This window comes from Leptonychotes weddellii, chromosome 13, assembly GCF_054177405.1.
Source record: "Leptonychotes weddellii isolate Sample4059 chromosome 13, ASM5417740v2, whole genome shotgun sequence".
Lineage (NCBI taxonomy): Eukaryota > Metazoa > Chordata > Mammalia > Carnivora > Phocidae > Leptonychotes > Leptonychotes weddellii.
The window spans coordinates 34,473,437-34,486,211 of NC_138381.1; the positions used below are offsets into that span (position 1 = coordinate 34,473,437).

The following is a 12,775-nucleotide window of genomic DNA, read 5'->3' on the forward strand; positions in this document are numbered from 1 at the left end:
CAATTTTTTGGTGCAAAAATTTGAAAGCTATACAAACCCCTGTTAGGTTAATGATCTCAGACTTGGATTCATGACATGATCTACTATGTGGCCAGGAAGTTTCATCAATAAATCCTGTCTTCAGTTGATTCAGTGTCTTACTAAGAAAACTCCAAAGAACAGTGACTTTTCTCATCAACATATCTGATAAAAGAATATTTTCTCTTTAATTTTATTGCCTGTAACATTTTTATTTAAATATCAGAAAATATGGGAGCAAGACACAACACCCCCCCCCCCGCCAATTGTGGGGTGCCGGGGTGGCTCAGTCCGTTAGGCATCCAACCTTTGATCTCAGCTCAGGTCTTGAACTCAGAGTTGTGAGTTAGAGCCCCACATTGGGTTCTATGCCCAGCATGGACCCTATGTAACACCACCACCACCACCAACAACAACACAACAATTGTGGTCAGCCTGCAGTGATCACCACCTTCTGGTATTCACATTTGTGTGTAATCCTCTTCCTTTGGTATGGGCTGGGCTTACTGGCTAGGTTTTAATAAATAGAATACAGCAGAAGTAATGGAATGTCACTTCCAACATTAGGCTATAAAAAAGGCCATGGTTTCCATCTGGAGTCTGGTTTCTCTCTCTTGAGCTCATTTGGATTCCTTGCTCTATGGGAAGCTAGCTACCTTGTTATAAGGCAGCCTGTGGAAAGACCCATGTGATAAGGAACTGAAGCTAGCCAATAATAACCTTGTGAATGAAAGCTCATAGGTAGAGCCTTTAGATAAGATAGCAGACCCAGCCAACAGCTTAATGGCAACTTCATGAAAATCCTTGAGCCACAGGCACCTAGCTGGATTCCTGACCCACTGTGGGATAATAAACGTTTGTTCCTTTAAGATGCTAAGTTATTGGATAATTTGTCATGTAGCAACAGATAACTAATACAAATTGTTATCTATAATATTACTATTCAGGTAACCTGCCATTTTATATTTACTTCTAGAAAAATGGAATTATAGCAGTGGCTTCTAATGACATTAATGGGAATTGTTTATTGTCTCATATAATTATAGAAATTGTTCATACTAGAATAAGAATGATCTGAGCCCTTAAAAAATTAAAGCAAATAGAAGCATTTCAAATTTCCCAATTTTCAGAACGTTCTTCACTCAAGACAAAGTTTTGCATGCCATTAAAAGAATTCTATGAAACATAACAGTAACATCAGTCCTGTTAACAGACTAGTTGATTATAGTTTGGTTTATCAGTTATTACGGTAAGTATTGGGTCAGAATCAAGATTAGAAACTAGTTTCTCTCATCCCTAAATATATTCTCCTCCATTTATATTTCCTACCTGTTATTCTTAAGCCTGTTTCTTAAAGAAAAAAATTAAGTACTCATGATTATACACTGAAAGTAAAACACTTCTATGCCAATATTAAGGTTGTAAGAATTGTCCATTGCAAAGAATTGAATCTGTATAGAGTAATATACACTTATATTATTTATATGTGTATTAAAATATAAAGTAAATATGCAACATAGTCTTTTAACATTTGTTCTAAAGTGAGAAGATGAGTGAAAATCATTATGTGGTTTCGAGAATATTGGCTATGTCACTTCCAAATAGCTTTTCACTGGCTGGCTGAATCCATTACTGTAACTTTTTTGTTTTGGTCATTCATAAAACACTCCTGTCTCCATCATCTCTGCTCCAGTCTATACTCCTCAAGTATGTAAACTATACCTGTTCCCATCCTGAATACTTCCACTCTAGATTTAGCTCTTTTCTCTGGGCTACAATAACTACCTGGAATATTCCTGAATATCTACATTTACTAAGTCACTTTTCCATCCTCAGAAAAAGTCTTCTCTTCCCTTTTGCCCACATGAGATAATGCATGTAAAACACGTCAAGTTAGTATGATGCCTAGAACACATTAAGTGCTCAAAAGTCAGTTAATTCTTATAATTTTGCCTCTTAAGTAACCTGCTCAGATTCATTAATGAATCATGTCTCCTTCAAAATGTCATCTCCCATCTAACAACCAGGCAGAGTAGGGCTTCTTAAACTTTAGTGTATATACTTATCACCTAGGGATCTTGTAAAAGATGTAGTTTCTTATCTGTAGTTGGGGGTGACAGGGTAGTTTGTGGGGGGGGCGGGGCAGAACCTGAGAATCTGCAGTCCTAAGGAAGCTTCCAAGATACACTGATACTGCTGGTCTAAGGAAAACCTTGAGTGGCAAGGATCTAGAAGATCTTGAAAATAAAATGGAAAATCTAAACACATGAAATAAACCCCAAATGCAAACCATATACAAGAAATAATATGAGTGTTTAACTGATATTCATATAGCATGTATGATATTTTATAAACATTCCTTAACACAGAAAATTCTAGATTTCCAGGCTCCCATATGTGTGGTACCAATCCCCACAGATTGAGATTTCAGTCAGCATACAAAAGACTTGGAGTAAGAAAATAACTGTAACAGCAAAAGGAGTTGGTTCTGGAGAACTGATGCTTTAAAGCAGAAGTTTGTCTCTAGAACGCAATGTCTGCCCTCTGTTAGCGCTTAAAAATAATAACTGAGTTTCTTGTTACAGCTTTAATAAGAAAAAAAAAGTTACACTCTTTTCACTTTAAACTTAAAACTACTCCACAAAGAAACAATTTGATTTTAATATGTTTATCATTTCTCACTGGTATTAGAAATAATATGTCTAATTCAGCACAGTTTGTGTAGACAACAGGGCCCATTGCTCTAAGCACAGGGCAATGATCCGTTCGTCAGAAAGTGACTTTGTCAAAAACATTTGTGAGTGTTTTGATAAATAAATAATAAAAAAACTTGATAAAAAACCTCATGATAAAAAGAATCTTTTATCATGAATGACCAGCAAGTATAAATAATGTAAAGGTACATAAAGAAAAGCCTCTTGGAGATGTAAGACGTGAAGTTATGGGATCGTGTCTAGTAAGCTATAACTCATCCTTCCATGCCTTTCCTCCCCCAGCCCTGACTGAATGAGGGGTGGAGTGATACATTACCCCTTTGTGCATGCACACGATTTATGAGTCCACATGTGCCATTTCAGTATGTTCACATTATCCAAGGTTGAATGAGGCATGCCTCTGATAAATTCCATTATTTCAAGACTTCAATTACAAATAGTTGAAAATGAATGGCCAATAATCCCTAAATCATTAAAGAAATACCGATTCCAACACTTTCTCCATCTCTGGCTATTCATTTCAAGACTTTATAATCAGTAATCTTGCTACAAGACCATGATGAATTAAAAAGTGGCTGCTGTGAAGCCTGCATTTCAGAGCAGGGAAATCTATTATTTTGAAAGCTCTCCACTTTCTACCTTCAATGCATGGCCAGTGTGTGTTGCTAGTGATTTCAAAATGGCATTCTAGACAGCTCAAGTGGCCTCGGCTGAGGTCGGGCTTACTAAATTGTGATTTAGCAAAGATTTCTGGGAACCTAGGGTGTGTTCACATTTCTTTGGTTTCTCTGTAAGCCTGTTATGACTTCCCAGGTGGGACAGTCAACCAAATAATAATGTGGTCCAAAGGGCAGCAGAAATACTTTCATGTTTTCTCGTAGTATTTTTCCGTTTGTCTGAATGGGTGAATGGAATTTTATCAGTAGAGGTTTATTTTTAAGGTCATTAGGCCTCCTGTACCACTCTTCTATTAGCAAGCAGTGAAGAGGAGGATTACTGCCTGGGAAGGCATTCCTAGTTGCACTGAAGCGGAGGATTACCCTATCAGGTTATTTCCTACCTTTTGCAGTAGGTGGAGAGCAAAATGCTCTGGCAATGGAGCCTTGTTCAGGCCTTCAGGAGTCAGTGAGCAGAAGAGAGTCAGGATGGAAAGAAGCAAAGTGATTCTGGGGCCCAGGACATGATTTTATGGGACTGAAGAATGGGGAGGGAAATGAACTAACTCTCAGAGCTTCAACTGTTGGCTCTTGAATGACTGGTTTGAAAGGAAAAGACAGGAAATCATGAAGTGGCAATCTTCCTGGATAATAGTAATAAAATTGACCATGACAATGGTGTCTCTGTAGGGATGCCTTCAAACTCCTTTATCGAGACCCTGACTTTACCTACTCACTATGTTATAACACCAAGGCCATGCATTCTACCTTCTTCAAACTCACAAATTCCTCTGTTTCCTTCTATTCCAAGGGTCACTGATGTGCTCCAGGCCACTGTCATCTTATCTGGAATTAGCATACAGCCCTCTCAACAGGTTCCTCTCATTTTAGACTTATTCTTCCTTCCGATTCATTTTGCATCCTGTAGTCAATGATCTTTTAAAAAATGAATTTGGCTGTAACATGCATAGAATCCTTTAGTGGGTTCTCATTTTTCAAACTCCTACCTAAGACTTAGGAAGTCCTGCATAATCTAGCTTCATCCTTAAGCTCCCGGTACTCTAGCATCCTTCCCCAGTTGAGTTCTTCAAGGAGAAGTTCCACATTTTCTCTCTGCTCTGAACAATCTCTCTGCCTCCTCCACCCACTTTCACTTGGCCCATTCCTCTTCATCCCGCTGTTGGCTTTAGCGACCATTTTCCACCTTCGCCTCTGACCTCTAAATTTGGGTTTGTTGCTCCTCGGCACTCTGCACTGTCTGCCCTTCCTGTACCTGGTACCCTTCCCATTTTAATTGCCTTTTCACTTGTCTTTCTCCTTTACTAGACTGTAGCTTTTTTGAGGGAAGAATGGTTCAATCTTTTCACCATTAGATCTTGAATGTTTAGCACAGTGCTTGGAACACAGCAGGACGTGCTTAAGCGTTAGTGGGACAAAAGAACAAATACAGGTTAGCTCTCTTTGGCTTGCAGTGTCATGGACTTTGGCCCACATCTTCTGTATCCTTCTTGGCTCTGCATGCATCCTCAGCACTGAGAAAATCAGAAGGGAACAGATAAAACACAGCACTTTAACACTAGCCATGCTGTCTAAAATCGAACAGAGTTATTCACATTTGGCAGAGTGAAAATCAAGATACACTCAATTGCTGCCTGTGGATTTCCTATCTGCTCTTTCTAGGTGCTAAAGTTCATAGAAATGTCATTATACTCTTTCATAGTTATCTACATCAGATCTTCCCCACCTGCAATCATGGCAAATTCTCTTTGGTTCACATTTTATTGTTGTTCTTTTAAAGATTAGGAAAGCAGATGGTACCTAAAAAAGGTAAGCTCCCATTCAGAAGAAATGCTTACTCTTAGGGATGAATACAGGTGGGAATGTTATCTAAGGGTGGGTGTGAGGTGGGACTGGATCATTTCTGAATTCACAGCTTAGCCCTCTTAGGTACTAGCTGTGTGACTTGGGAGAAATCATGTAACCTCTCTGTGCTTCATTTCTCTCACCTATTAATACAGGGGATACAGTGATCACATACCTCCTGCTCTCAGGAGGATTATTATATAGTGTTTAGAGCAGTGCCAGGGCACACGGTGAGACTATGGAAGTATTCTTTTTACTTTTACCTCTCTTTTTTTTTTTTTCCAAATATTTTATTTATTTTAGAGAGAGAGAGAATGAGAGAGAGCAAGTGAGCGGGGGGAGGAGCAGAGTGGAAAAGAATCTGAAGCAGACACAGTGCTGAGCACAGAGCTCCATGTGGGGTTCGATCTCACCACCCGGAGATCATGACCTGAGCAGAACCAAGAGTTGGATGCTTAACCGACTGCACCACCCAGGCGTCCCTACTTTACCTCTAATGGTGTAAGCATTTTTGCACCATCATCTCCTCATCTATAAATCAGTTTTTGCTCAAGAACATACGATTAGTTGCTGGCTAGTATTCTAGGGTATACCAAAAAGAAGAAAGCCCAGTTAGTTGAATCAGTGAAGGGTTTTACAGAAGCTCTAGGTGGACTTGACATCTCCGATATCCTAAACAAAGGGAAGAGTCAGCTAATGGTGACAGCCTTCTCTTCTTTCTCCAAAGCTGCACACTGCCGTTAATTTGTCACCAAATATCCTTTTCACACAATATATCATTGTATCAAGCAACATATGAGAACAGGCCCCACACTAAGTTCTTTATTTTAGCACATTTGGAGAAAGCATATTCTGAAGTTTATCCATTTAACCATATTGTGAACATCCATGAGCTATCATTTTTTTTCTACCATATTATAGTGAACAGGTTTTATGGTATGAGATTTTAAAATATTTATTGTACGCCTTTAATCCTATTCAAAATCAAGCGAAGAACGAATATTGTGTTATTTCCATGTGTCTGGTACTACACTAGCTAATTTTCACCAATAACCTCATCAGACTGGTAGTGTCTCTCTTGTTTTCCATGGAAACTTAAAATGTATTAGAATCTATCACAGAGAAATGAACTCATCTTAAAATCAATTTCTCATCTGAGTATGCTGAGTAAACCTCTGTGGGTACAATGCAGCCAGAGCAGATATGTGCACTGGTCATGTGACATTCATATTTCTAGAATCCTAAGGAAATAGCTTTTTCAGAAGTCTAGTTTTAAATTTTTTAAAAAGATTTTATTTATTTATTTGAGAGAGAGAGAGCAAGAGAGCAAGCACACAAGCAGGGGGGAGGGGTAAAGGGAGAGGGAGAAGCAGACTCCCCACTGAGCAGGGAGCCCGACACGTGGCTCGATCCTGGGACCCTGGGATCCTGACCTGAGCTGAAGGCAGATGCTTAACTGACTGAGCCACCCAGGCACCCCAGAAGTCTAGTTTTATAACTGAAACTCCTAAATATTTTACAGAAGAAAAGGAGCAGGGTTAACAAGCAAATGAAAACTCATAAATAAGAGACACTTTCAGTGAGTGTAGGTAATTTTTTTTTCTTTCAACAGGTTGCAATACATTTACATTTTCCAAATCAACCTTTACTGAAAAGGGTCAAGTTTTAGCCTACACATTAAAAATATTAAAGGCATACAATTTGGTGGATTTAGTGTTGAAGTGGGTCATGGATTGAATTGTGTCTTCCCCCAAATTCATGTGTGGAAGCCCTAAGCCCTAGTACCCCAGAATGTGACTATATTTGGAGTTAGGGTTTTTGAAGAGGTAATTAAAGTAAAATGGGGCCCTCAGCCAACATGACTGGTGTCCTTATAAGAAGAGGAAGAGAACTAGGGATGTTTGTGCACAGAGAAAAGGCCACGTGAGAACAAGGCAAGAAGGTGGCCATCTGTGGGCCAGGGAGAGAGATGTCAGGAGAAATCAGCCCTACTGGCACGTTGGTCTTGGACTTCCAGTCTCCAGAACGATGAGAAAATAAATTTCTGTTGTCTAAGATGCACAGTCTGTGTTATTTTGTTATAGCGGCCCTAGCAAACTAATACAAAGTGGAAGAGATCAGAGAACATTAAAAGTAAAAAAAATTATTTCCCAATATCACTTTTAGTTTAGTTACCCGCCCCCCATCAGCTGCTTTCCCCATGTCAGTGAATTGCTGATGCTTGTCTTTATCCAGGTTTACCACCACTCTCTACGTAAAGCTTAATACTTTACTTTTTCACCTACTTTATACTCCTACACTAAATGTTCAACCTAAGGGCTAATTTATAATAGGTGATTTTTTTTTAAAGTAATAAAAATATTTATTTTACTAGTAAAAAAGATTTTCTGAGAAGTACTAACAATTTTGTTTAGGGTGAGAGGGAATTTTATACCTACAGCACCATCAATATCCCGTGACATCAACAGAGATTTATTGTGTAGCTACTGTGTGTGCCAGGCACTGTGTTAGGTCCCAGAGATATGGTAAAGAACAAGTTAGAGAAGCTCCCTGCTCTACAGAGAGGGCAGCTGGTAAACTAATGAACCAACCAACTGACCAACCAATGATTACAGTTATGGTAAGAATGAAATAAACAGTATGCCATGATAGAGACTAGTATGGGAGACCTACTTGAGGAGATGCCTTTAATCTGAGTTTGGAAGCCAGAGAAGCAGCCTTTACATACATGTAAAGGGAGCCAATGTACGTGTGTGTGGCCAGACAGGGCAAGGGTAAAGTGGGAAGAATGTTCTTGGCATAGACAAGAAATAGTATCATGGTCTTGAGGCAGTTTTAGGGACTGATTAAAGTGGATGCTGCTAAGTATTGGGATTGAGTGGGAGAAGCCCATGAGACTGGGCCTGAGACAGGACTAGGCAAGGGCTGGATCGTGCACAGGCTTGTAGGCCTGGTGAAGGGTCTGGGTTGTAAACCAGGTGCCGTGGGATCTATTAAAGGGTTTTAAGCAGGCAAGCCAATAAAAATTTAGACCGCATATATGAAACCTAGAAATGGCATCAAATATATAATTTCCTGTACTTGAAAAAAACATAAGCAAAACAAATTTTAACCTATTTATATGTGATCAGGGGTCTAATAGCTAAGTGACAGTAATTGATCATGACATCAAAGTATGGACGGTAGCCTTTAACTGCACGCCCTCCCTCCCTTACACAGGGGGTCTTTTCAGAGCTGAGAGTAATATGCAGAAGCTTATGAATATGGTAAGTATCAAGGATATAATTATGGGTAGAGTTGGAAGTTCGGGGCTCGTTTCCGATCTTTTTAGTCTGCCTGCCACAATGGGTCCCTATAAACCACTAGCAAGCCCAGCACTTGATGAGCTTTAGGGACAGGCAGAAAAAGCCCTCACTGTATTACATTTTAATACCCTTTCTCCCCCACTGGAGAAGATGGCTGAAAACCATTAAGGCTTTTAAAACTTCATGGTATTAGGAAGACAGCAGGAATTCTCCCTTGAGCTACAGTGAATTTATTTGTCTTCTTTGACATCAGAACCTGAAAGGACACAGAAGTGTTTCTCTAATTTAGCAGTAGACTGTTTACAAATGAGTCAGTTTCCCATTGTATTAAGTAGTTAATATGGGGAAAAGTCTCCCACACAGAGTTAATCCGGAGCAAATATGAATAATTATAAAAACAAATCTTTTAATTAAGAACAGCTATTAAGTTCCTGTTTATAGACCATCTCATGAAGGGTGCAGATATAGGGAGCGTGAGGAATGGGGTGGAAAATAGATGGGACCCAGTGTCAGAAGGCCTGTATGCAAGCCCTTGCTAGCATATGACCTTGGATAAGTCTCTTAATGTGCCAGAGCTAGCATTTTCTTATCAGTGAAACGGAATTAATAATATCTAAACTTACAGAGCTTTGGTGAGCAAATAATGTATAAGAGAGGGCTCTGTAATTTTTGAAGCACTTCATAGATGTAAAATTTATTATTCATATTCTGGCTGCCATGATGAAATACAGGAGACTAAAGACAAAATTTTTGCTCTTTTGAAGACTGTAATTAAAACGGAAAACCACAATGCATAGACTAAATACAAAAATGGTAATATTAACAACCACAGTTCCTATTACTAGTATGTGCTCAAAATATCATTAAAATGAAATAAAAATAATGTGGTAGGATTTGCAATTTCAGGAAACAGATATGTGGTAGATGCAGTGCAGAGTAATGTCCAGAAAAGCTTTCTGGAAAGCACATGTTTATGTAGGTTTTATAATAGGCAATGTAGCATAGTGATTAGGAGTTTGGGATCCAGTAGATTATGGTTAAAGTTCCTGATCCACTGTTTCATAGCTATGTGACTGTGGGAGAGTCATGTAAACTCTGTAAATTGATACCTTTATTTATCTATAAAATGGGGATGAATACATTTACTCTATGGGTTTACTCTAAGGACTAGGGGAAATTATGTAAATAAAGTTTTTACACAGTGTTTAGCAGGAGGCCTGTGCTTTAAAAAATGGTAGCTTTTATGATTATTACCCTTTCATATCTCCCCAGAGTTGAAGGATGGTGAAGCATTATTAGCTATTAAGATGACAGAGAAGGTGAGAGATCACTACATCACTTACATAATCATGGCAGGTGTGGGGAATTGTTAGGATCTAATTCAATACAAAGGAAAGAGAAGATAAATGAGAAATTCAGAAGAAAAGTTGGAAATTTCTAAGAACAGAAAAAAGCATAAAGAAATATGGAGGGCAGCAGTTCTTAACAAGCAGCCTGCTTCGTTGATCAGTCTTAAGTTCTGCTTTGTTTTTGAAATAAATATCACCTCTCGCTTTCATCAAGTAGATGTGAGGTGTCTCCGTGGAGACAGTTTTACTGTCTTAAGTGACCATCAAGTCAGTATGATCAATCACTTGAGTAGGGAAAATGGCTGGTAGTGACAAACTGTGAGCTTTCCTCTTTGGAGATTTCTTTGTTACAAATTTACTTCAGAAAAGGTCAAAGAAGAGTGGGAGAAGTTAACTGGAGTGTGCTCAGAATTACGGGGGAGAGGACACGGTCTGAGACTACAGCTTTGCCTTCAGACATGATTGAATCTATATCGATAATACTCTTTGAGGAATGTCAATACATTTTTTTTTTTTTTTGTAATTCAGTATTTAGCTCTGCTGTTTCAGCTACCATATAACATTGGGGATCCAAACTCACTGGGAATAAGATTAAAGCAATCACTCTTCTCACTTGTGGTTCTGAGAGGCTGAGAGGTAACAAAGAAGAGGAACTGTTGGATCTATAAGTTTGGCAACTTTGAACAAAGAGGTGAGGTCAGCTGAAGAGAGCTTCTTATTTTTACCTTTGTGAAGTGTAGGATATAGTATAAAATGAAACTAGTGTGCTGGTTATATTTTTTAACAAATACAAATTAAGATCAATATGTAACTGCTAATAAATGTTCATCAATGTATCACCTAAGATCATCTCATGTACTAATTTTGTAAGAATAGTTCTAGGCATCAGGAGCAGAAACAGTCCAGGGAGGAGAGTTCTAGAAACAAAGAAGTAGCTAACAATACCAAGTGATGAAGGAGATGAGGACTGAGAAGTGGCCATCACGTTTCAGGGATGCTTTTTGTGAAACAGTAGAGGAAAGAGGCCAGCTATTTTAAAGGCAATTTAACCCATTGGTTCACTTAATATTTATAATGACAAAAAAAAAAAAAATCCATCAGCCCTTAGTTCAGAGAAAGAGTTATTAAGCAAAATTCAAATATTTCTAAGGAACTGGTTTGCTAAACACATTTGTAAACACAGGAGTCTAAACTAGACTGAAACATATGATAAATACATAGTCTGTCCCCTTATTTTCATTCAAATTGCAAATGTACATTTATTATCAAAACCAAGTAACTTCAACCTAGGAATCTCCTAGGTCACAATTAAAATAGAGAAAAACTTTATGAATGCCTTTATCCAAATATGCAGGGCTATGTGAATTCATACATTTAACACATCTGGAAGTAAGCTTTCCATATTATGGGACTTGAAAGCAGGCTTTAAGAGGATGGCTCTCCAGAAATATTGGTAAGTCCGAGAAGAGTTGAAAGATAGTTTCTCCCATTGTTATCATTAAGGAAAGGATTTCCATGGTATGATCCCATCCCATCACTTTTCCTCTTTTCACTTCTATCTTAAACTAATAGAGCACTGTCCTCCAAATCAGCAGAGACATCCATGACCTTGGAATAAGACAAGTTCCTGCATCACTATTGTGTGGTAATTCGACATGGCACATGTAACATGGAACTGACCGGTGGGACCCAGAGCCCTGCATCCACTGAAGGCTAATATTTAGCATGGTATCCACTTACACAAGTTTTCCCTTTAGCTGTGATGAATTCTATGGTACATGAATGGGAAGTATCCAAACTAACATCATGAAAGACGTCATAACTGAATCAGTTCAAAATGACTTAGTGACACTGTAGCATCCACTTGTCCTTCACGGAGACTTCTTGTCAAGGGATCAGACTGTTACCCTCCCTAAGGACAGTCAAGCAGCCAAACCTGCACTAACCATGATGGGTTGTTCCGGAGCCTGTTGACATACAACCCGATGAGAACATGTTCATCAGCTAGCCTGTCTGCCACATTCAGGCTGTATTGTATCCTGAAACGGGGCAGGAGGAAGAAAGGGTGTTGGTAGGAGAGGCGAACAGAAATAAACAGAGTGAGTAGGAGTGAGTTTGTGATAAAAAAGGCATTTAGAAAACCAAGCAGGTAGAGGAAATGTAAGTGATGTTCTACAAAAAATCCAAACAAAATCCAAGCATTGAAATACACAGTTCCATTTCACTAGTTTAAAAAAATAAAGATTTCCATTTAGGTAAATTAGCTTTTAAGGAAACAGATTTGCATTCTTCAAGCCACTACAGCCAAGAAATTCATCTGTACAGTAAACACATTGATTGGGTTGCAAGCAAAGAGTAAGTATCCTTTGGAAAATCAAATCTAAAGTTTAGTCACTAAAGAAAAAAAAAAAAGGAAATCAGAGAAAGTGAGTAACACAGATGTGTCTACTCCAAAGAACTACATGGTGCTGTTAGTGGGGTTATAATAGAGCTGCTTCTACTAAATCAAAGATGGTCTTTCAAACATAAAGCATTTTTGACACAAGAAATCTCCATTTTTAGTTTAGTTAATTCAGGATTCAGTACACTCTGGCTTTAACTTACCCTTTGCCCTTCAGAAAAGCTGGAGCAGCCCTAGCCAGCAGTTTGTTCTGCTCTACTTCACTGTCCTTGGGAGGAGAGCTAGTTAATAAGATGGGAAAGCCAAGAAGAGCGTAAACACAGCAATGCATTCAAGAATAGAACTGGCTACAGAAACTCCCAAGTCTAGATCCAAGCTCCATTTGGACAGCTCTCTTGTTATTTTGAAAGGTTCCAGATGTTTTCAGATTTCCACAGAGTTGAACTAGGACTAGAAACCTGGCCTGAGA

General features: G+C 38.7%; 1 protein-coding gene across 23 annotated transcripts in view; it reads right to left on the reverse strand.

Annotated features, from left to right (window-relative positions):
* The window catches only part of DTNA (dystrobrevin alpha), a 340,345-nt gene that overhangs the window by 40,687 nt on the left and 286,883 nt on the right, over positions 1 to 12,775 (reverse strand). For 14 of the 23 annotated variants that reach the window (XM_081801399.1, XM_081801400.1, XM_081801403.1 and 11 more), the window contains 2 exons: positions 12,510 to 12,587; positions 11,852 to 11,944 (listed from right to left, as the gene is read on the reverse strand). The exons of 6 other annotated variants lie outside the window; for them this stretch is intronic. In XM_081801399.1, coding sequence (XP_081657525.1) covers positions 11,852 to 11,944; positions 12,510 to 12,587 — 171 coding nt within the window. Of the gene's footprint in view, positions 1 to 3,485; positions 4,921 to 11,851; positions 11,945 to 12,509; positions 12,588 to 12,775 lie in introns of those variants that run through there. 3 more of the 23 variants (XM_081801413.1, XM_081801404.1, XM_081801422.1) reach the window with 2 other exon arrangements.